Raw genomic sequence first — 21,114 nt, 5'->3', positions numbered from 1 at the left:
GGTGACATTGAGCAAAGACTTGTAGGTGGTGAGGTAGCTAGCTATAAAGTTGCCTAAATCAGAGGAGAAGCATGTGCAAAGGCCCTGGGGCAGGACCAGGCCTGGCTTGTTGGAGGAACAGCAGGAGGCCTTTGTGGCAAGTGATTGAGTGGGGAGTCGGGGAGGTGAGGGCAAAGAGGAGGGGAGGGCAGGTCATATAGGGCCTTTTGGGTTGCCGGGAAGACTTGCCCCCAAAGAGGAAGGTAAACGGCAGGAGGAGGGACATCCTGACTTGACTCAGGTGCTCCCAGGCGCCCTCTGGCTGTTGTCTCGAGGAAGAGGGCGGGAATGCAGGGACCAGGGCGGAGGAGACTGTGCTGGTCCAGGCTGGCGGTGATGCGGCTGGACCAGGGTGGAGGCAGGGACGGGGGTGAGCAGAGGGCGGGTTTTGAGTATTTTCAGGTGTTACTGCTCAAAGCTTGGATATGGAGACAGGCAGCCGGGCTCGGTCTGGCTAGCCTGATCACCCGCAGCCCCTTCGTCCTCCCAGGTGCCCAGGCCTTGCGTTGGTGAGGGACAGACAGCTCCCTCATGGAAGGGGCTGGGCTAGGCGGGGCTGGACTGCAGGTGCTACCCCCGCCCCCACCCCCACGACTCCTCCTCCTCCACCCCCTCTCCCGGCGACAGTTACAGGCAAAGAAGAGGAAGTGGTAGCTAGTAGCACAGGCAGGCGGGAGGGCGGGTGGTGGAAGCTGCGAGGGGTTCGCGGGCCGACCGGGGAAGGCAGCAGCCATGGAGCTGTGGCGACAGTGTACCCACTGGCTGATCCAGTGCCGGGTACTGCCGCCCAGCCACCGCGTGACCTGGGACGGGGCCCAGGTGTGCGAGCTGGCGCAGGCCCTTCGGGATGGGGTCCTTCTCTGCCAGCTGCTTAACAACCTGCTGCCCCACGCCATCAACTTACGCGAGGTCAACCTGCGTCCCCAGATGTCCCAGGTGAGCCCACTGCGGGCTGTCGAGCGGAAAGTTGGAAGTGGGGGTATTCCAGGCTGGGTTAGTGCACTGAACCTCTGGGCCGGCAAGGTAGAGGGGTATATGCCAACTTCGCTGCTGGCTTAGGGGACAGGGGGATGTGTGGATGGCAACACTGAGATTCTGGGGTGACCCACCCCAGGTTAGCAGGAATGCGTTCATAGCACGAAGTGAGTCCAAATCTAAGTTGAGAACTGGCAAGCTGGGGGTTAACCACTCCTGAGCCCCAGGCTGACTTCACTGGGGTTCAAGGCCCCAGGTGTCATCCTCTGAGAGGCTTGAGGGGGTACCTAGGAACCCCCTGGATGGCCAACAGGGTGCCTAAGGGTTTTTTGACCCTCTACCCCCAGATTCTGGCTATGGGGGAGGGGCCTCTTCTGCCTCCTTCCCCACATGTGTCTCCTCCTCTGGGCCCTGGGCCCCTTCCTTCCCCTCACATCTCCTTCCCCTTGGCTTCCTGCCTGGGCCTGGGGCAGTTTGGGCAGGTGGGGGGCTGTGACCCAGGGCTCTCTTCTTCCTGGCTCCCTTCATCCCCTGGGGGACGTTGAGGACCTGGTCCTGAGCCCCCGAGAGTGGGTTCTGGGGTTTGGGCGTCTAGAAATAGCTGTTCTTTCTCGGTAGCAATTTCTGTATGGGCAAAGGGTCCAGAAGGAGGCGGATTTGACTGTGACCGCCCCCAGCTCAGGAAATACATTCAAGTCCCCATTTGAATGTGGTTGGGGTGGGGGAGGTAACAGGACTGGATGCTCTGCAGCACCTTCTCTGGTTCCCTCTGGCTGAATGGGTGCTGGGTGGAAGTGGTGCATGCTGCTGGGTGGGGGCTGGGGGTGCCCTGCCTGCCACGGGGGTCTGAGGGGACCCACAGGCCAGCCCTTAGGCTCTATGCCAGGGAGAAAGCCTTGTCCAGAGGAGCTGTAGGCTGGTGGGTTGGGGGGCAGTTGGGGCATCCATAGCCTCTCTCTGGTCTGAGGTGCCATGTGCAGATGGGGGGAGGGGAGGTGACTGCTCAGGGAGAGGGGTCCATGGAGGGGTTCCCTGGAGATATTTCCTGGGGACAGAGCCATGGGTAGAGAGGTTGGTGGGCCTCGTCTTCCTAGCCCAAGCAGGGTTTGTTGATGGAATGAGGGAGCTCCAGGCACCCCTCACCACCCCCTACCCCCACCCCCACCCCCAGGCCATCCTAAATTTGCCTACATTTGCTTGTTTCCTTCTGGCTTCCAGCACTTGAGGAAGTAGCTGTAGGACCTGTCAGGTCCCAGATCTGCAGGGAGGCGAGGACCCCAGTGAGGCTTCAGTAGCAGCTAATGAAAAAGTGGATAGCCCTGGCTGTGTGGCTCAGGGGATGGAGTGTCTGCCTGCCAACCCAAAGGTTGCTGGTTCAATCCCTGGTCAGGGCACATACCTGGGTTTTGGGCCATGTATGTACCCAGTGTTTCCCTCTCCTTCTCCCTTCCATCTCCCTCCCTCTAAACTATAAACAAATAAAAATCTTAAAAAAAGGATAGATTTAAGGATGAACTTTCACCCCTGCATGAAAAGCAAGGGGGTGTGGCATTTAATGTCTAGGAGGGCAGCTGTGGGGACTCCAGGGACCATCGTAATTCTATGTTCTGGGCAATACCAAGGACCCCAGGCCCAGGTCTAGCCCTCAAGGTGCTCCTAGACTGGGGGAGACAGAACCAACACCCCTGCCCTTTGTTGTCAGGACTGTGGTGGAGGAACAAATGTCTGGGGGTCCTGAGGCAAAGGTAAGATATTGCCTGAGGGAGTCTGGCTTTCTACAAGAGAGGGGACATTTGTGCTGGGTTTTGAAGAGTGAGTAGGAGTTTTCTCACTGTTCTGGCTTCCTGCATCCAGCTGTGTCAGGCCCCAGGCCGTGCAGGTTTCTTACCTGATCCTTCCCACCTGGGAGCTCTGCTCCCTTCTCCCCCTGCCCATTTCGTTTCTATTCAAAGCTCAGCCCCATGCCCCGTTCACAGTGGGGATGTGTGCAGGAAGCTAAAACATTAAGCCAGAGGGATGTCCCACAAGAACCACCTGGCTAGGTTTGCAAGTCCCTGTCAGTCAACAGACGTAAGCCAGGGCCATAAGAAGCAGAAGCGCAGAGAGAGAAAAGGGAGGGTGCTTCTGAAGGGTGTGGGCCGGGGTGGGGGGCCATGGAATAAATAAAGGTGTGGAGGCTTCCCAGTTACTCTCATTTCCTTTTCATAGCTCCTCTGCTTTTGCTCAGTTGTTTCCAGGGAAGAGGGTGGGAAGAGCATATTTAAATATTCATTCATTTGTCAACAATTACGATGAATGCCAGACTCTTTTGGATGCCAATTCAGTGGGAACAGGACACACACAAGCTCCTGTTGTCGTGGAGCCTGCATTCTCGTGGGAGAGACTGACAATGAGCAAGTAGTCAGGAGGTGGTGGGGTGTGCTGTGGAGAAACAGCAAGAAAGGGGACTCAGCTGCGTGGGGCTGCACTTTTGAACAGGGTGTCTGGGAAGCCTCACCGACAAGGTGATATTTGAGCAGAGACCCAGGGAAAGTGGGGGAGCGAGCCATGTGGATCTGGGGAAACAGCACCTGGTTGGGGGTACTCCGAGTGCAAAGGCCCTGGGGTCGGAATGGTGAGTGTCCACACAGGCTGTGCTGCACTACTGCAGGGCAGTAGAGGGCCTGGTTGGTAGAAATGTTCATGGGTGAGGTCAGATTGGAAGACTCTTCAAGCTGGAAGTTCCCTCAGATCTGAGTTCCAGAGAGAGTCCCATCATAAGCGGCCGCAGTGACAACCAGACACCCCAACTCTCTTCCACTGCTTTCTGAGCCTCCAAATTCTGGGTTGCAGAGATGCAACTTTAAGGCAAATGACATGAAGAGGAAGGGATGAATGTGACAGTCATTGTGGGAAAGATCCACCAGGACGTGGGAGCTGATTAGACTTGGGGTGGGGACAGGCACTGGGTCCAAGATGGTGTTGAGGTCCCCAGCTCAGTGAATGCTGGTGCCACTGGCAGAGGCAGGAAAGGGCAGGCGAGCTAGAACAGGAGGGTGGGCTTGGAGCAGACAGACCTGGGTTCACATGCAGGCACCACCACTCCCGACTTCCCCTCCTGAGCCTCAGTTTCCCCTCAGTGAACTGTAAATAAAAACGGCCCTTTTGCGGGGTGGATTCCTGTGATACTTCAGTACTGCTTGGCACAGTGTCAGATACCTGATAAACCCTCACTAAAAAGTCTTTTTAGAAAGGATTTGGGGTAGGGAGAGGACATAAGGACAGGTGGCATAACATCGCAAGTAGGAATTGGGTTAGGGTAGTAGTTCTTAACTGGGGTGAAATTTGCCTCTCCCAGGGGACATTTGGCAAATTCTGGAGATGTTCCTCGCTGTCACATCTAGGAGACGCTGCTGGCATCTAGTGCAGAGAGGCCAGGGGTTCTGCTCGGCAACTGACAGGTGCCACACAGCAGATAATTATACTGCCCTAAATGTCCACAGTGCTGAGGTTAAGGACTCTCTGCTAGAGGACAGGTCTGGAGCCCAATAGAGTCTTAAATTATTTAACCATTTGGTTAAATAATACATTCATATCATTTCAGGATTAAAATGCATAAAAAGGCATCCAGGGAAAATTTTAATTTCTAGTCCTGTCTCTCAGATACCCAGTTCCTACCTTCCCCCATAAGTGACCACGTTTTTTAAAGTTGACTGTATGTTCTTCCAGGATTTCCTTATGCAAACATAAGCAAATAGGAATTTATGTTCTTACTACACTCCTCCCTTAGCACGAAAGATAGCATATACCCTGCTTCCCCACTGCTTTATGCCTTGCTTTCCTAACTTTAATAATCGCCTTGGGAGTTTTACCAAATCAATACATAGAGATTGTTTTCATTTCTTTTCCAAAATGGCCACGTGATGTTCCAGATTGTTCATTTATTTAACAAACCACTTATATTGTGCTCTGTGCAAGGCTTTAGTGTAACCCAGGGGACAGACAGCAAACTACAGTCAGGACTGAATCTGTCCACAGCATGTTTTTTAGAAATAAAGTTTTATTGGCACACAGACACACACATTCATTTATGTACTATGACTGATTTCTAGCTACAACTATAGAGTTGAGTAGTTACCACAGAGACTGTGGCCTGAGGAGCTGAAGGTATTTACTCTGCAGACCTTTGCAGAGAAAGCTCACTGATCCCTGGTCTAAATGCCTTCTATACCTTAACTCATTTAATTCCCACAAGAACCTATGAGGTGGATACTATTATTATCCTCATTTTTCATATGGGAAAACTGAGGACGTTAAATAATTTGCTCCAGGGCACCCAACTCGAAAGTGGCAGAGTTGGGAATTTGAACCCAGGCACCTGGCCCCAGGCTCCTTACTCTTAACAGTTACTCTAAACTGCTTCTATTTCAGTGCATGGCTGGGGTCATTTATTTTACCACCCCCCCATCCCCATCAATAGATGCCTGGCTTTTGTTCTTACAAGCTTACTGCAATCAATAACCTTGTCCATGAATCATTTTTGAGCTCTTGTACTGTGTGACCTTGGGCATGTTACTTAACCTCTCTGTGCTTCAGTTCCATTATCTGTAGAAGGGGTATAATACATCTCCATCTTAAAGCATTGTTGTGAGGGATAAATGAGTTACTATAAAGAACCTAGAAAACTACAGGGCTACAGGTAAATGTTACTCTTGCTGCCTCACATATTGGGCAAGTATATCCAAGGAATACATTCTCAGAAGAGTTTGCTGCTCAAGGAGAATGAGTGTGTATTTTGGATATGGGGAAATTGTTCTCTACGTGGCGTTGTTTCCAGGCAGATTGTTCCAGGTACTCTACCACTAGCAATGCACGAGAGTGCTGGTGCTCCACCGCCTTGCCAACGGACTTCTGTTGCCAAGCTTTTGGGGTTGCCAACTTGGGGGATAAAGGGAGCTCAGTGCTGAATTGAGTCAGTATGACTCAATTTCTATTTTCCTTTTTCGTAGTAAGGTAGATCCTCTTTTCCTATGTTTAAGAGCTATTTTTACTTTTTCTAAGTGAAAAATTTTTTTTGAAAATTTTTTATATTACTTGCCGATTATTTTTTTCCTTCTAGTACTCTTGGCCTTTTTATTCTTACTGATTTTCTGGAGCTCTTTATGTATTAGGCTGTTTTGAATTTCAAGTCAGGTACTTAATAGCGTTGTGACCTTGGAGAAAAAAATTATTTAACCTATCTGAGCTCTGATTATCTTATCTACAAAGTAGGGATGTGGATAGTATCTTCACCTCTGGGTTATGTGAGCACTAAATGTGATAAGGTAAGTTACATTCCCACCGTGGTGACTGATGCATAGCAAGTGCAAAACTAATGGGTCTAAGTTGGCTGTAGGGTGTGGTGCACTTGGTGTGTGGTGCTAGCCCTGTGACAAACTGCATTGCTTCAGTGATGATAGTGATGACTTTTCGCTTCCATAACCTTCCCATTAGGGTAACTGGGGGGTTGAGAGGACAGCCCTTCTTTACCGTTTCTCTAGGACCCCGGCTCCTTCTGTCTCCTGGCCCCACTCTCCCCATTCATCCAGAGGGCAAGGAAGCAGGGTGAGAAAGGAAACCATGGGAGGCCACTGTGTCTCAGAAGTGGTGCCATCACCTCCGTTCTTGTTCCATTGGCTAGGACTTGGTCTCACGGTCCCATCTGACTGCAAGAGAGGCTGGGAATGTAGTTTAACAGGAAGCCAAGGAGGAGGAGGAAATGGGTTGGGTGGGTATAGAGAAGTTAATGCCCCCGAGAACCCCAGGGTGAAACCCAGCTGGCTTCACAGATGCAGGCCTGGAGGGAGCTGGTTTGGGGGACACTTTGGTGGGATGAGGGCTGCGGAGGACCTGGACAAAGCTGTGCAGAATGGGTTTAGTTAGGAATGGAGGGCCTGGGTACAGGCCAATGAAGGTGGGTCAGGCTGTGTTGGTGGGAAGACTTCATCTCAACGCGTCTGATGGGACTGATGGGGATGGATGCCTGGGAGGGTCACCATTCAGCACTGTTTCTTCTTTTTCGTTCCATTCTGCTGTTCACTGACCTCCTCCTGGGCCCAGTATTGGGAAATGTTACTCTTCAGGGCTTTCCCAGAGGATCCTAGAAAACCCTGTCCCTCCTCTGCTCCTTTCCTCCCGTGGCTCCCATTGCCCTTGGAGCAAAATACGAAGCCCTCACCATGGCCCCAGAAGGTTCGGCATCTGTTTACCTCTCAGCTCTCATCTCCGTCCTCTCCCCATTTCACTCACTCTGCTCCAGCCATACGGGCCTCCTCACTGTTCCTAGAACCCTCCAGGTGCAATCTAGCCTCAGGGCCTTTGCACATGCTATTCTGCCTCCGGGATCCCTCTTTCCCCACATATACACTGTGATTGTTCTCTTACATCCACGGTTCTTGTCAGAGAGATCTTCCTTGGTTTCTATGTCTAAAATTGCACCCTTTTTCCTCCCTGCACACATGCAATTTTCATTCTCTTCCTTGTTTAAATTTTCTCCATAGCACTTAGCACCCTCTGGCCTCCCACAGTTTTTATTTGTTTATCATCTGCTTTCCCCACTGGAATGTCAGGGCAAGGCTTTTTGTCTATTTGGTTCACAAACTATATCTGTAGTGCCCTGTACAATAAGTAGCTGCTCAGTAAATATTTATTAAATATTCACTTCATTCACTGATCATTCATCATTCATTTAATACATGGGTCAGCATACTATAATTCATGAGCTGGCTGCCTCTTTTTGTAAACAAAATTTAGTTGACACACGATCAGCTGCACTGGCTGACATATTGTCCATAGACCCACCTTACAACCTGCCAAGCCAGAAAAATTACTATCTGGCTCTTTACAGAAAGAGTTTGCTGATTGAACCCTACTGTAATAGGTAGGCCTTTGTTGAGTGCTTACTGATAATTGGTTAGTGGTGTAGTTGGTTAGCGGTGGTTGAGTATGGATTGCCTTGGACCAATTCCTCCTCTAGGAGTTCCTAGTTATGTGATTTTCAGCAAGGGTCTGGGTTTTCTCATTTGTAAAATGGGGGAAATTGTGAAGATAATAATAATAATAATAGAAAAATGATAATACCACCCACCTCATAGACATTTCTCTGTGTTAGGCTATGCTGTGGGTGATGGAGAATCCTGTGATAAATGAGACATAGCTTCTCATGCAGCTTATGAAAATAAACGAGGAATGTGTGTGTGGTCACAACATATTCAGTGATGGGTGGGTGGAGCCCAGGATACTGTGGGAGGAGAGGGGACAGAACCCCTAGAAGAAATCAGAGTAGGCTTCCTGGAGGAGGTGACATGCTAATTGAGTGTGAGAAGTTGGGGCATATTTAAGGAGACAAAAGGAGTTCTGTTTGTCTCCCTGGCTAGTACTAATGGTGCCAGGAAGAGAGCAGGACCCAAGTTAGGAGTTGGATGACCACAGCTGGCCTTCTGAAGACCTTACCACATTGCAGAGGCGAACCATTCTCCTTTGATATCAAGGATGGTGTTTTGTGACCTGGGTTTTAGGAAGAACTTGAGAGTCAGGTCCCTTGGGCAATAGTGGAAGAAATAAAGGATGTTCAGTTGGAGAAGTTTAAGGTTTGAGGAAATTCTGAGCTTAGTCTGCAAAAGTTTTAATCAAATATCTTAGACCTTGTGACAAGAATACCCAAATCAAACTGGCTTAATGTAGGCTCATATAACTAAAAATATTGGGAGAAAAATGCCTTCAGGTCCGGCTGGATCCCGGCAGCCCAGGCATTATTATATCAGGAGAACTGCCCCTCCTCTCCTTGCCCCACCCATCATTTCTTCACTTGGCCCTTTTGGGTGTTTTTCTCCCTTTTCACTCATTCTTCCCCTAATGGAGTCAGACGAGGGTGCCCAGCTGCTCCAGATTTGTGTTCCCACAATTCCACGTCTGATGGAAAATGGGAGGGTTATTTAAAGGCCTCTCAAGCCAAGATCTGTTTTTGGTTGGACATAATTTGTTTGGGTGGAGTCACATGACCTTTTCTGAACCAATTGCTGTGGTTACAAGAATATGATGCTCTGATTGATCAGGCCCGAGGTCACCTGCCCACTCCTGGAATTGGAGGTTGACTGGACTTTACCCCAAAGAATTAGACTGAGTGAGGAGGAGAGCCAGTTACAAAGGGGAAACTGAGGGACTGTTAGCCGAAGCAGGGGTCATAGATGTGAGGAAGAATGGATGTTTATATTAGCATTAAGTACCAAATTTAGTGCAGAGTTCTCTGTGTCACCACTGCTAACATTTGGGGCTGGATCCTTCCCTGTCCTGGGGACTGCCCTGTGCATTGTAGGACGTTGAGCAACATCCCTGGCCTCTACTCACTTGATGCTGTGGCACTCTGCCCTCCAGAGTTGTGACAACAAAATGTTCCCAGACATTGCCAAATGTCACCCTGGGGAGCAGAATCACCCCTGGGTGAGAGAAACCCTGTTTTGGAGGAGTAAGTTTTCTATCTAAGGGGGCCTCGAAGAAATATAAACACTTACTAACTGGTGACCATCAAAAAGAGATTGACTGCTTCTTCGAGTTAGAATATTCGCTTATGTTATTATCAGCAACAGGCACTGTGCTGACTCCTGGGCATGGGAAAGAACACAAGAGATTAACTCTCCACTCCCCTGAGTTCATGGCCTTGCAGGGGGCAAGGGAGTGTACTTGTTTCCTGTGGCTGCTGTAACGAAGGACCACAAACTGGAGAGTTTAAAGCAACAGAAATGTATCGTCTCACAGTTCTGGAGGCCAGAGGACTGAAATCAAAATGTTGATTTCAATCCTCCATCCGGAGGCTCTGGGGGAGAATCCGTTCTTTGCCTCTTTCAGGACCTGGTCGCTCCAGGCATCCCTAGCCTGTGGCTGCATCACTGAAACCTGTCTCTGTCTTCACATGGTTGTCTCCTCTGTGTCTGTCCCTCTGTGTCTGTGTGTGTCACTTGTAAAAACACATCTCAGTGGGTTTAGGGCCCACCTGGATAATCCAGAATGATCTCCTCACCTTGGGATCCTTAACTTAATTATTAATTACACCTTGCAAAGTCCTTTTATTTCAAGTAACATCACATTCACAGGTCCCAGGGATTTGATGTGGACATATGTTTTTTTGTGTGTATGTGTGTGTGGGGGGGCAGCCACTCAATCCACAACAGACAGTAAACAGGCAAATCAATGAAATGTTGTAATAAATGCTGCAGACAAAAACCAGGGGTCAAGATGAAGAAAAATGGAAGGGGCATGCTTTCTCAAGGGTGGTCAAGGAAACCTGAGGGCTGAAGGAGGAGGAGGGACTTCTGGGAAGAATGGGGCAGGGAGGACAAATGCCATGCAAAGGCCCTGTGATGGGAGGATCTGAATGAAGGATCTGCTGATGGAAAGTGAGCGAGTGGAGGGAGAGTTACGGGGAATGAGGCCTGGGAGTGGTTGCAGGGTATGTGCAGAACTTCAGTGTGGTGGGAAATTCTTGGTGGTGTAAGCAGGTTGGTGGTTTAATGAGGTCGCCCTAGCTGTTCTCTAGGGACTACACTTTAGGGGCAGTGGAGGTGGCAGCAAGGAGACCTGGGAAGAGGAAGTTGATGAAACGGTCCCGGCAAGAAGTGGTGGTGGCCTGGGCCAGGAGTTGGAAACAGTGGGTCCTGGCTCACATTTCGGTGGTTGAGCCGACCAGACTTGCTGACAGATTGATTGAGGGAGAGGGTGGGGCCGAATGAAAGGAGACGAGATGGTGTCTAAGTCTGGGGCTTAGGGACCTACGTGAGTGGGTATCATTTGCTGCTGGAAGTCTGGGGGAGGAACGAGTTTTGGAGAGTGCTGATCAGCTGTGTTATACTGGAGTTGGAAGGCAGCTCAGAATAGTCCTTGGCACAGTAGTTGCCAGGACGGACAGGGGTTGGGGGTGGTGGAGAGAGACACTGGCTTTCCAGGGGACCTTTGACAATGCCTGGAGATGTTTTTTGTTGTCACCACTGGAGGGAAAGATGTGCCACTGGCATCTAGTGGGTTGGGACCAGGGATGCTGCTAAATATTTGGTAATGCCCAGAACAGCCCTCCCAATGTCAGTAGTGCAGAGGCCGAGACTTCTTGTTTGAGGGACAGGGAACCCAGTCACATGGGCGTCTGGGTTCCGGTCCTTACTGTGGAATCTTGGACAAGTAACCAAACCTCTCTGTAGCTCGGTCTCCCACCTTTCAAATGGGGGTATGGATAGACATCCCCTGCCTTACCTGGCTGTTACAAGAATTTAAGGAGTCAATAGTTGTGAAGTTGTAAAGCACTGTAGGCAGGACCTGTTAGTGTTGGGAAACAAATTCTCAGAAGCTAATGAGCTCATTTTGGTTGGGAGGTAAGAGACAGAGGACAGGGACTTGAGGGTTGAGCCCCAGGGCGGGGGAGGGCAGCAGCATCGAGGGGTAAGGGAGAGAAGGAAGGAGAGGCAGGAAGTCACAGGAGAGTCCAGTGACTTAGGAATAAAACCAGACGGGTGTAGTGTCAAGAGGCCCACAGAGGAAAGTGCATCCACATCGAGGACGGGAATCAGTTCAGAAAGTAGAAAGGAACAACAACAAACACAAGTTCCACTTAGTGATCACTCACCATGTGTAAATGTTGTAAGTACTTACTGACTCACTTTATTTTCCCAACAAACCCATGGAGTAGGGACTATTATGTCTCAGTTTTCTATTAAAGTTGCCCCCCGCCCCCCTTATCTGTGAGGTATGTGTTCCAAGATCCTCAGTGAATGCTTGAAACTGTGGAGAGTACCAAATTCTATATATGTTTTTCATATACATGCATACCTATGATAAAAGTTAATTTGTAAGTTGGGCACAGTAAGGGATTAACAACAATAACTAATAATAAAATAGAACAAGTATAACAGTGCACTGTAATACAAGGTAAGTGGATGTGGTCTCTCTGTCTCTCAAAGTATCTTTTGTAGCGCATGTACAGTGTGGATATGCTAGACCAAAGGATGATTTACGTCCCGGGTGGGATGGAGCAAAACAGCATAAGATTTCGTCACACAACTCAGAGTGGCATGTAATTTAAAACTTGGGAATTGTAGCCCTGGCTGGTGTGGCTCAGGTGGATTCAGTGCTGGCCTGTGAACCACACGGTCACCGGTTCAATTCCCAGTGAGGGCACATGCCTGGGTTGCAGGCCAGGTCTCCAGTAGGGGGTATGTGAGAGGTAACCACACACTGATGTTTCTGTCCCTCTCTTTCTTCTTCCCTTCCTTTCTCTTCTAAAAAAAATAAAATCTTTTTAAAAACTTAGGAATTGTTTACTTTTGGAATTTTCTGTTTAACACTTTTGGACCAAGATTGACCACGGGTAACTGAAACCACAGAAAGTGAAACCATGGATAAAGGGAACTTCTGTACAATGAAATAAACCACCCCAGACATGTCTAGCAAAACTGTTTTATAATTCCGGCAGATTCTGTCAGGGATTCTGACAGGGTGTGGTGATGATGGCTGGTCATCTCTGTAATGAGAAACCTTGATGGTCTGGGGGGTGGGATCATCTGGAGAACTGCTCACTGGCACAGTGGGTGCCAGGGCTGGGCTGCTGACTGCACCATGGCATGTGGCCTCTCTGTGTGGCTTGGGCTTCCTCGCAATGTGGTGACTGGATTTGGAGGAGGAACGTGGAGAGTGTACTTGTTTCTTGAAAGATGAAGACAGAAGCTGTAAGGCTTCTTCTGACCTACTTCGAGATCATGCAGTGTTACTTTGTTGCATTCTTAGTGACTAAGCAAGTCAGCAAGACCAGTCTAGATTCAAGGAGAGGAGAGTCAGACTTTACCTCCTGAAGGGAGTTTCAAAGAACATGCTGGATGGCTGATACTTTTGTGGCCATGTGTGGAAAGCACAGCCTGTTGTTACATGTTATTATCCTAATTTTGCAGATGAGGAAATGGAAACATAGAAAGTTTGAGTAAATTGCCTGAGTGAATAAGTAGCTATGCTGGGATTTGACCCCAAGTGTCCAGGCCCCCAAAACTTGTGACCATACACACTGTATGAATTTTGTCTCTTTGAAGGGGGCATATGAGCCTTTCAGGTGGTTGTGGAGATAGTCTTGGGTTCAGATTTCTGGTTTCGTCAGGGTTCAGTCAAGAAGGCAGAAATAATCTTAGGTCTCTCAAACAGAGAGAATTTAACTCGGATAACTGGCTAATGGGTGAGGGGGAAACTGAGAAGGCAGATGGGGGGTACTAAGAGAGGGGCCACTAGGCTGGTGGAACAGTGGAAGGAAGTGGTGTGACCAGGGCCCAGTGCCATTCAGTGAGCTAGAGCCTGGGGCAGCAGCTGTCTTCAGGGAACAGAGACCACGGAATAGACACATTTGCTGCTGCAAGACACGGAGAAAGAGAGGGAGAAATAACCTACCTGACTTCAGTCCCTTCTGTCCTCTGGTCTCCTGAAAAGGCCTCCCATTGGCTGAACCTACCTGGAAGCCAAGACGCAAAGGAGCCTGGGAAATGTAGTTCCCTTTGCTACAGCGCAAAGCAGAGGAAGGGTGGCGTGGAGCTCAGAGCAAGCAGGCTAATGACCCTTGTAGACCTTGAGCTAGTGACTGCCTCTTTGAGCTCAGTGTATTACCTCAATTAAAGGGCACTGCTGTTACTGCTATTTGCCTGAAAGCTGATGATATGCAATGGTTTTATTTTCTGTGTCAGCGCCCTTCTTAGCTTTACTGGCTCTGTTGGTTTTGAAGTTTAGCTCACTCTTATATCAAACCCAGATCTTTCTTAGGACTCTCTTTGTCATGGGCCACCAACACAGAGCTAATCAGCCTTCTATACAGCCCAGCAGAGATCTGCTGACCATGATTATGTCCCTGGCTTGCCCCAAGTTGCCCCTAGAGCAAGCTGAACACCCGCAGCCCCTTCATGGCTCCTCAGTGGACAGTGTTTCCAGAACTCCACCTTGGGGTCGCTGTCTTGTGCCCATCTTCCCTGGGGACCTAGAACGACCCCCAGGTGGGCACAGCATCCCAACACCCCAAGCAATGTGGGGCTGTTGCGTTGAGTCTGATCTATGATTAGCATGTCACCGGGGGAAGTTGGAGAAAATGCTTCCAAAGGCGTCAACCATTTACTCTTCCCTTGCAGGGGCTCTGGGAGATATGGCAGAATGGTAGGGTGTTCAGGGTGACAACCACATGCCCTTTTGATCACATGAGCGGTTTTGATAAATACGTACCCGAGACCACCCTCGGGTGGAGGGAGGGATCACTCCCTCACACTCCCTCTTTCTCACTCCAACCTCTTCCTCAATCACACCAGGCAGGGTCCAGCCTCAGGACCTTTGCACTGGCTGTTCCCTCTGCTTGGAATGCTTGTTCCTCCAGATATACACCTGGATCATTCCTTCCTTTAAGCCTTTACTCAATGTCACTCTTTCAATGAGGCTTCTTGGACCTCCTTATTTAGTATTGCACCCCCTTATGGCACTCCCCACCCACTCTTCCTACTTATTTTTGTCCCTTAACACCACCTTCTAACAAGCTATATTTATATCCATGTAACACTTCGTTTGCCTCCTTCTGCCAGATTGTCAGCCTCACCAGGGCAGGGGCGTGTACCTCTTCCGTTCACAGCTGTGTTCACAGCACTTGGACAAGAGCCTGGAGCACGGTAGATGCTCTGAACTACTGATTGAATCCACAGAGGGGCTGGATGCTCAGAGTCCCGTGGCATGCTGTTCCCGCTGCCTGGAACATTTTCTCCCCCTCCCACGCCAAGATTTATTCAGACAAAGACCACATATTCATCTCCCATTCAGACCAAAGAGACAGCGATGTGACAGGAGAGCACCTTTTGCATTTTTGACCGATGATGGTTTCTATCATTCTTCCCCCCAACCACCATCCTCTAAAAGCTCCCCTAAAGCTCCTAGTTTTAGGGGAAAGACACAACAGGTATCTGCTATCCCACTGGCTTAAAATGAACAGCTTTATTAACATACAATCAATGACTTATTTAAAATGTACAATTTGATAAATTGTGACATATGTGTGAAACCAACCCTATGATCCAGAGTGAACATATCACCCCCAAAAGTTTCCTCCTACCCTTTTGAAATTTCTTCCTCCCAACCCTCTGGGTCCCTCCACCTGCCATCCCCAGGCAGCTCCTCTTTGGGTCACTGTGGATGCGTGTGCATCTTCTAGAGTGTTATGTAAATGGAATGATACAGTATTAATGCTTTTTAAGTCTAGTTAATTCACTTGGCGTCATTTGCAATTCATTGTACTGTGGTGTGTATCAGTTCTTCACTCCTTATGATCACTGAGTAGTCGTCCATTCTGCGGACGTACACAATTTGCCATCTCTTCATGCCCACCACCTCCTAACAAGCCGTAGTCATATGCATGTAATAGGTTTGTTTGTGTTCTTCTTGCAGAATATCAGCCTCGCAGGGGCAGAGATCTCTGCCTGTTTTGCTCACAACTGTACCCACAGCACTTGGACCACTACCTGGGGCATCGTAGATACTCACTGTTTATCGAATCCATGCAGGGCTGGCTGGAAGACCAGAGTCTCATGTGCTGTTCCCTTGGCCTGGAACACACTCCCTACTCTGTTGATGGACACTTGGGCTGCTCCCACGTGTTGACGCTCACAGATAAAGTGATGGGAACATCTGGGTGCAGGTCTCTGCATGCATGCTCATTTTTCATTTCTCTTGGGTACATGCCTGGGGATGGACCAGGTGGCCTGGTAGTGCACGTTTAGCTTTTTAAGAAACTGCCGAGCTGTTTTCCCAAAGTGCTTGCACCATCTGGCGTCCCCCTCCAGGAGCGTGTGAGGAGGGTTGCCTGGGATGCTTCTTTGATTTGTTCCACGGTCTCTTAATCTGGGGCACAGCTCCCACTGAACCATTCTCACGCTCTCTGTGCTTTCACGCACACTTCCTCACCACTGTGGTAAAACCTGCCCGGTGTCTGTCTCCTCGCTAGACTGTGTGAGCTCTGTGAGGACAGGGTTCTGTCTTGGCCACCACCAGGGCCAAGGTTTGGCACACAGTAGGCACATGCTTACTGAATGAATGTATAACCCTGCCTAGAGGCCCAGGTGCTAGAGGGGAAACTCATTTGATTGGTATTTTCATTCCCAATGTGAAGGTGAGGTAACTGGGCACCAGAATGTACAGAGATCTATCCAAGGCCCAAGCTGGGCCGGGAGTCTGCCTGGATGCCCTCAGTTGACACTGAGGTGTTGGGCGTGTGCTTGGGTGGGGAGAGGGGAGAAGAGAGGCTGGTGCAGGGAGGCTGTTGGAGGCCGGGATGAGGAGTTGATGCTTTGCACCTTTGCTTACAGGCTTTGCAAAGGGTTCATAGCACACCCACCTTCTCTGGTCTGCACAATGAAGTCTTGCAGCCTCAAGATTAAGGGGCTGCAAGGGCTGAAGGCAGAGGGCCCCCCTTTCTCTGTCTCCCCAGCAAACCCTGGTAACAGGCATTTCCTGTTTCCGGCCGCTCCCTGGGGCTGGGGTGGGGGTGGGGGAGCTGATTACAGCAGTGTGCTCAGCTGCGGGTCCCCTCTCCTGCTCTCCGCCTGCCCCTGCCCGCAGTAGCCACCAAAAGGGGTTTGTCCCTGCCACTGGTACCCTGGAGAAAGGCAGTGTATAGCTAACCTTTCCAGCTCTTTCTTTGTCTGGGACAGGGGCTGTGCTGATGGGGGGCCTGCAGGCAAAGGGGAAGTGCCAGGGTGCTGATTTGCATGTGGGTAAGATGCCAGCTGAACTCTGATACTCTGGTGGAAGGAGGAGGGGAGCCGAAGGGGTTACCCCCCAACAAGGAGGAAATGTCCTTTTATACCCTGTCTATGTTTGTTTAAAGGGTTTTGTTCTCTGCCACCTTCTCCCACACCACAGGCTACCTGGAAGTTCTTCTGGTGGTCTAACCTCCATTACTCTTGTTGTCTGAGGTAGTCCCTTTCTTCAGCTGGCCCCACTCCAGCCCAGAGGGCTGATGAGTCATACCCCACCCCCCACCATTTGCGATGTCACATGACTGGGGGGAAAGAGTCTCAAGGCTCAGCTGATCTCCCTGAGGTCTGGAAGGAACTTCCTCCCGCAGGCCAGATGAGACCATCTGTTCTTTTGCCCTTGGTGATCTGCAAGCCCTGTCTGGAGTCAGTCCACCATTCTGCAAAGCGGCTGAGCTAGAAAGTGGTACATGTGGTTCTTGTCACATGCCAAACGCCCCATCATGGTCCTGCATAGCTCCAGGGGGAAGCCTGGTGTGGTTCAAAGAGAGGATGGCGCAGTAGTTAGGGCCACAGCCTCTGAAGCCAGAGAGCTGGTGTGTGGCTCCCCATTCCTACCTCTGTGGCTCGGGCAGGTGATGTCTCCAGTATGAACCTCAGTTGTCTCATCTGTCAAAAGGGGATTCATTCATTCATTCACCAACTTTTACTGAGCAGCTACTATGTGCAAGTCATTGTACTAAGTGCTGAGGTCACAGTGGTGAACAAAATAAAAGGCGAACCCTACCCTTGTGGAGCTGATGTTCTAGTGTGTAGTGGGTGGAGGACAGACAGACAATAGCAAAATAAGTAAGTGACATATATAGTGTTCCAGACAGTAAGTTGCAGGAGGGGAAAAATAAAGCAGAAAGGGAGGATGGGGAGTGCTGTGTGTGCGTGCATGCATGTGTTGCAGTTTTAGAGTGGCTGGGAGGGTCTCACTGAAAAGGAACATTTCATCCAAAGTGTGAAAGGGACAAGGAAGGGAGGCACCAGGTTAATTGTGGGACTGACGTCCTAAGCAGAAAGGAACAGCTAGTGCAGAGATCCTGAGGCTGAATCGTGCTTGACATGTTTTAGGAAGAGCAAGGAGACCCATGTAGCTGGAGCAGAGTAAGTGAGGTGCAGGGAGGGAGGGGCTGGGGCAGGCTGAGCGGTAGGACCTGTGGGCTGTGGGGAGAACCTGGGGTTGCATCTGGGTGAGATGAGAGCCCTGGGAGGGTTTTGACAATATTGCTCTGGCTGCTGCATTTAAAATAAATTACAGGAGTTCAGGGGCAGGAGCAAGAAGTCCAGTGAGGACTCCTTGCATCATTGCAGTTACCTGGGTGAGCGATGATGGTGCCTTGAACCGGGGGCTGGCAGTGGAGGTGGAGAGGAGGGGTGGGCTTCTGGATATACTTTAAAGGTGGAGCCAACAGGATTTGCTGATGGACTGGAAGTAGAGTGATGGAGGAACGGATGATAGAGAACAGGAGACTCCAACGTTCTGGGTCCAAATAACGGGAGGGACAGATCTTAATAGAGCTTACCTCCCAGATCTTGGGGTAGCAACTCTGCTGGGAGAGTTAGATGCAGCTCTGCCTGCCAGACTCTTTGTATAAGGTTTAGAAAAGGCTAAGTTCTCCATAAGTGGGGCCTCCTCCCAAAGGGCTGGGGTGGTCATGATGGCGAAACTGCAGGTGTTGATGGTACTGATGTGATGATGAAGATGAGGACGGTAGCAGCGATAATCCCAATGCTGATGGGCTTGATCATTGTGATGGTAGCGATGGCGATGGTGGTGATGACTGTGGTGATACTGGTGATGATCATTTCCAGGTATTGAGGGCTCACACCACGCCGTCCCTTTACACGTGTTACTGTGTTGAATTATAGGACACAGTAGGCATTTTGACAGTCTCCCCTAGTAGGTGAGAAAACCAGTTGAGAGAGGGGAGGCTATTTGTCCTGAGACACATAGGAGGGAGTAGGATCTTCCTGTGTCCTTTTGGATCAGGACACTGCTGGGGTTTGTTCTCCACCCCATTCCCTACCTCACCACCCCAGGAGCCCTCCTGACTCCTGGCGCCAAGGAGAAGTGGGTGGAGAGAAAGCTCTGAAACTTAGTGGGGGTCACACCAAAGGTGCGGTGACCCTGGGCCAGAGTGCATTTGCTGACGGGAGAAATGTGCTTGGACCTCCTTCAGCCCCTCACTGTTGCCCTGTCCCAACACTTCCGGGAAGGCTTCCCGATTCCAAAAGTCTCACCCCATATTTCTCACTTAGGCTCTTTGTGAAATCCCAACCAATTTCTTCAAGCATTTGTGTGGCAGTCATTCTTTTCTTTTTTTCAATCCTCACCTGAGGACATTTTTTAAAAAATTGATTTTAGAGAGAGGGGAAGGTGGGGTGGGGGGTGGGGGCGGGAGAGGGAGAGAGGGAGAGAGAGAGAGAACTTCAATGTGAGAAACATCAATCAGTTGCCTCCTGTACACACCCTGACCAGCAACCTAAATATGCACCCTGATCGGGAGTCAAACCTGCAACCCTTTGGTGCACAGGACGATGCTCCAACCAGCTGAGCGCCCCCCCGCCAAAGGGGGCCAGGGCAATGGCAGTCATCCTTGCAGGGAACGTAATAGGAAGCTCTGACAGATGAGAGGGTGGGGCAGACCAAGGAGAAAAGTTCGGGACTCCAGCAGATGGGGTGGGTGCCCCGCCCATTCTGAAGCCCTCTCAGCAGTCACCTACGGAGGGTTCTTGACGACTCCCTGAGACTCTCTGACTGAGAATGTTCTCTGGCCGTAGGAAGATCCTTAGCCTGGAAGTTACCCTGCGAGGCACCCACAGTCGGTGCTGGAGGGGGGCTGAGGGACCAATACCCCGTGTTCCTATGTCTCAGATGGACTGGTTCTGAGCCACGTCGACCTCATCTACCAGAGACCCCGAGGGGCGAGCCCCAGTTGATGTCCGCAGGTCCTCAGGGACACCGCCTGTGTTGACTCGCCCTCCCCGCCCCACCTCCCTGGGCCCAAGTCCTCCTCGGATCCCCTCTCAGCTGTACCACATGTACCCCAAAGTCTTCTTCCAGGGGCCCAAACTAGAATAGGGATGCAACCTTAGCATGCTGCCCAACCTGTAACATAAGTACTGTAACAGCCCCGGACAACTGTAACACATCGTACAGAGAACAAACCTGAGGGTGATGTACATAACGTTAATCCCCACAGGGCCCCGGTGAGCACAGGGGCCCTGGGGTGACTGTAGGCAGACCGTGGCCGCTCCGCATGAAGAGCATTGCTCCACGGTGGTGAAGGCTCTCCCTGGGTTCTCCTCCGGCCCCTCTCGCTTCCCCGGGCAGAGCCTCAGTTCAGCTCTGTTGTCACCTACTCTTCTCAGTGTGGGATCTGTTGCAGGTGCACGAGGATGCGAAAGGCCTGCGGGAAATGTTTGAAGAAGAATAATGCGCCCATTGCTCTGGTGCAGAGTTAGAACATTACCATTTCTTGGGAATCTTTAAAACAATGTTTCTCAAGACGTTTTTTTTTTTACTTCAACTTTAGTAAGAAATGCATTTCCCCCATGACCCCCCAGCCCACCGCCACAGGAGCACATGCAACTGAAATGAAAGCTTTTCATCCCTAATCTTTTCTACATTGAAAACATTGCAATGTATTTTATTCCATTCTAGTGGAATCTGCTAAGCCCACTCTGTGACCTGCTAATGGTGCACAGTTTGGAAAACAGCCTTACAAGCCCCTCCCTGCCCTTCCCCAACTCCCTGAAAGTGGTCACTATCTTGAACTTTTGGGCAATGAATTCCTTGATATTTTTTATTGTCTTGCTATATATGTGTTCCTAAACATTTAACTGCTTAATTTTGCCAATGTCTGCATTTAATATAAGTGGAATTACAATATGTGTATGAGAATTGCTTTTTTATTTAACATTATGCTTTTGAAATTACCCACGTTTATGTCTATGGCTGTAGTTAATTCTTTCGTAACATGGTATAGTATTTTACTATGTGAGTTACCCCAATTTATTCATTCTACTCTAGATAGATATTAGGGGCATTTCCATTGCAGGGCTTGTATTAGCTATAGCTGTGCAACAAATTACCCCAAAATTTAAGAACAAACATTTATTAAGAACAAAGATTTATTGTCTCATACACTTTCCAAAGGTCAAGAATCTAGGGACAGGGGAAGGGCTCAGCAAAGGAACAGTGGCCTGCGCCAGCACTTCTGTCTGGCAGAAAGCTGCCCCTCCAGCCCTTGCCTTGAAGCCAGACTATTCAGGCCTCCCTGCAAGTCTCCTGGGC

The 21,114-nt window shown here is 49.9% G+C and overlaps 1 protein-coding gene across 2 annotated transcripts in view; it reads left to right on the top strand.

The window, feature by feature from the left end:
* The first annotated feature begins 678 nt into the window (after nt 1-678).
* The window catches only part of VAV1 (vav guanine nucleotide exchange factor 1), a 57,337-nt gene continuing 36,901 nt past the window's right edge, over nt 679-21,114 (top strand). For both annotated transcript variants that reach the window (XM_045831766.1, XM_045831765.1), the window contains exon 1: nt 679-975. In XM_045831766.1, coding sequence (XP_045687722.1) covers nt 772-975 — 204 coding nt within the window. In that variant the 5' untranslated portion in view covers nt 679-771. The remainder of the gene's footprint in view (nt 976-21,114) is intronic.

Source organism: Phyllostomus hastatus, unplaced genomic scaffold, assembly GCF_019186645.2.
Source record: "Phyllostomus hastatus isolate PE091 unplaced genomic scaffold, TTU_PhHast_1.1 phas_contig_159, whole genome shotgun sequence".
Taxonomy (NCBI): domain Eukaryota; kingdom Metazoa; phylum Chordata; class Mammalia; order Chiroptera; family Phyllostomidae; genus Phyllostomus; species Phyllostomus hastatus.
Note: the sequence above shows the minus strand (reverse complement) of the source record. Positions and strands in the feature narration are given on the sequence as shown.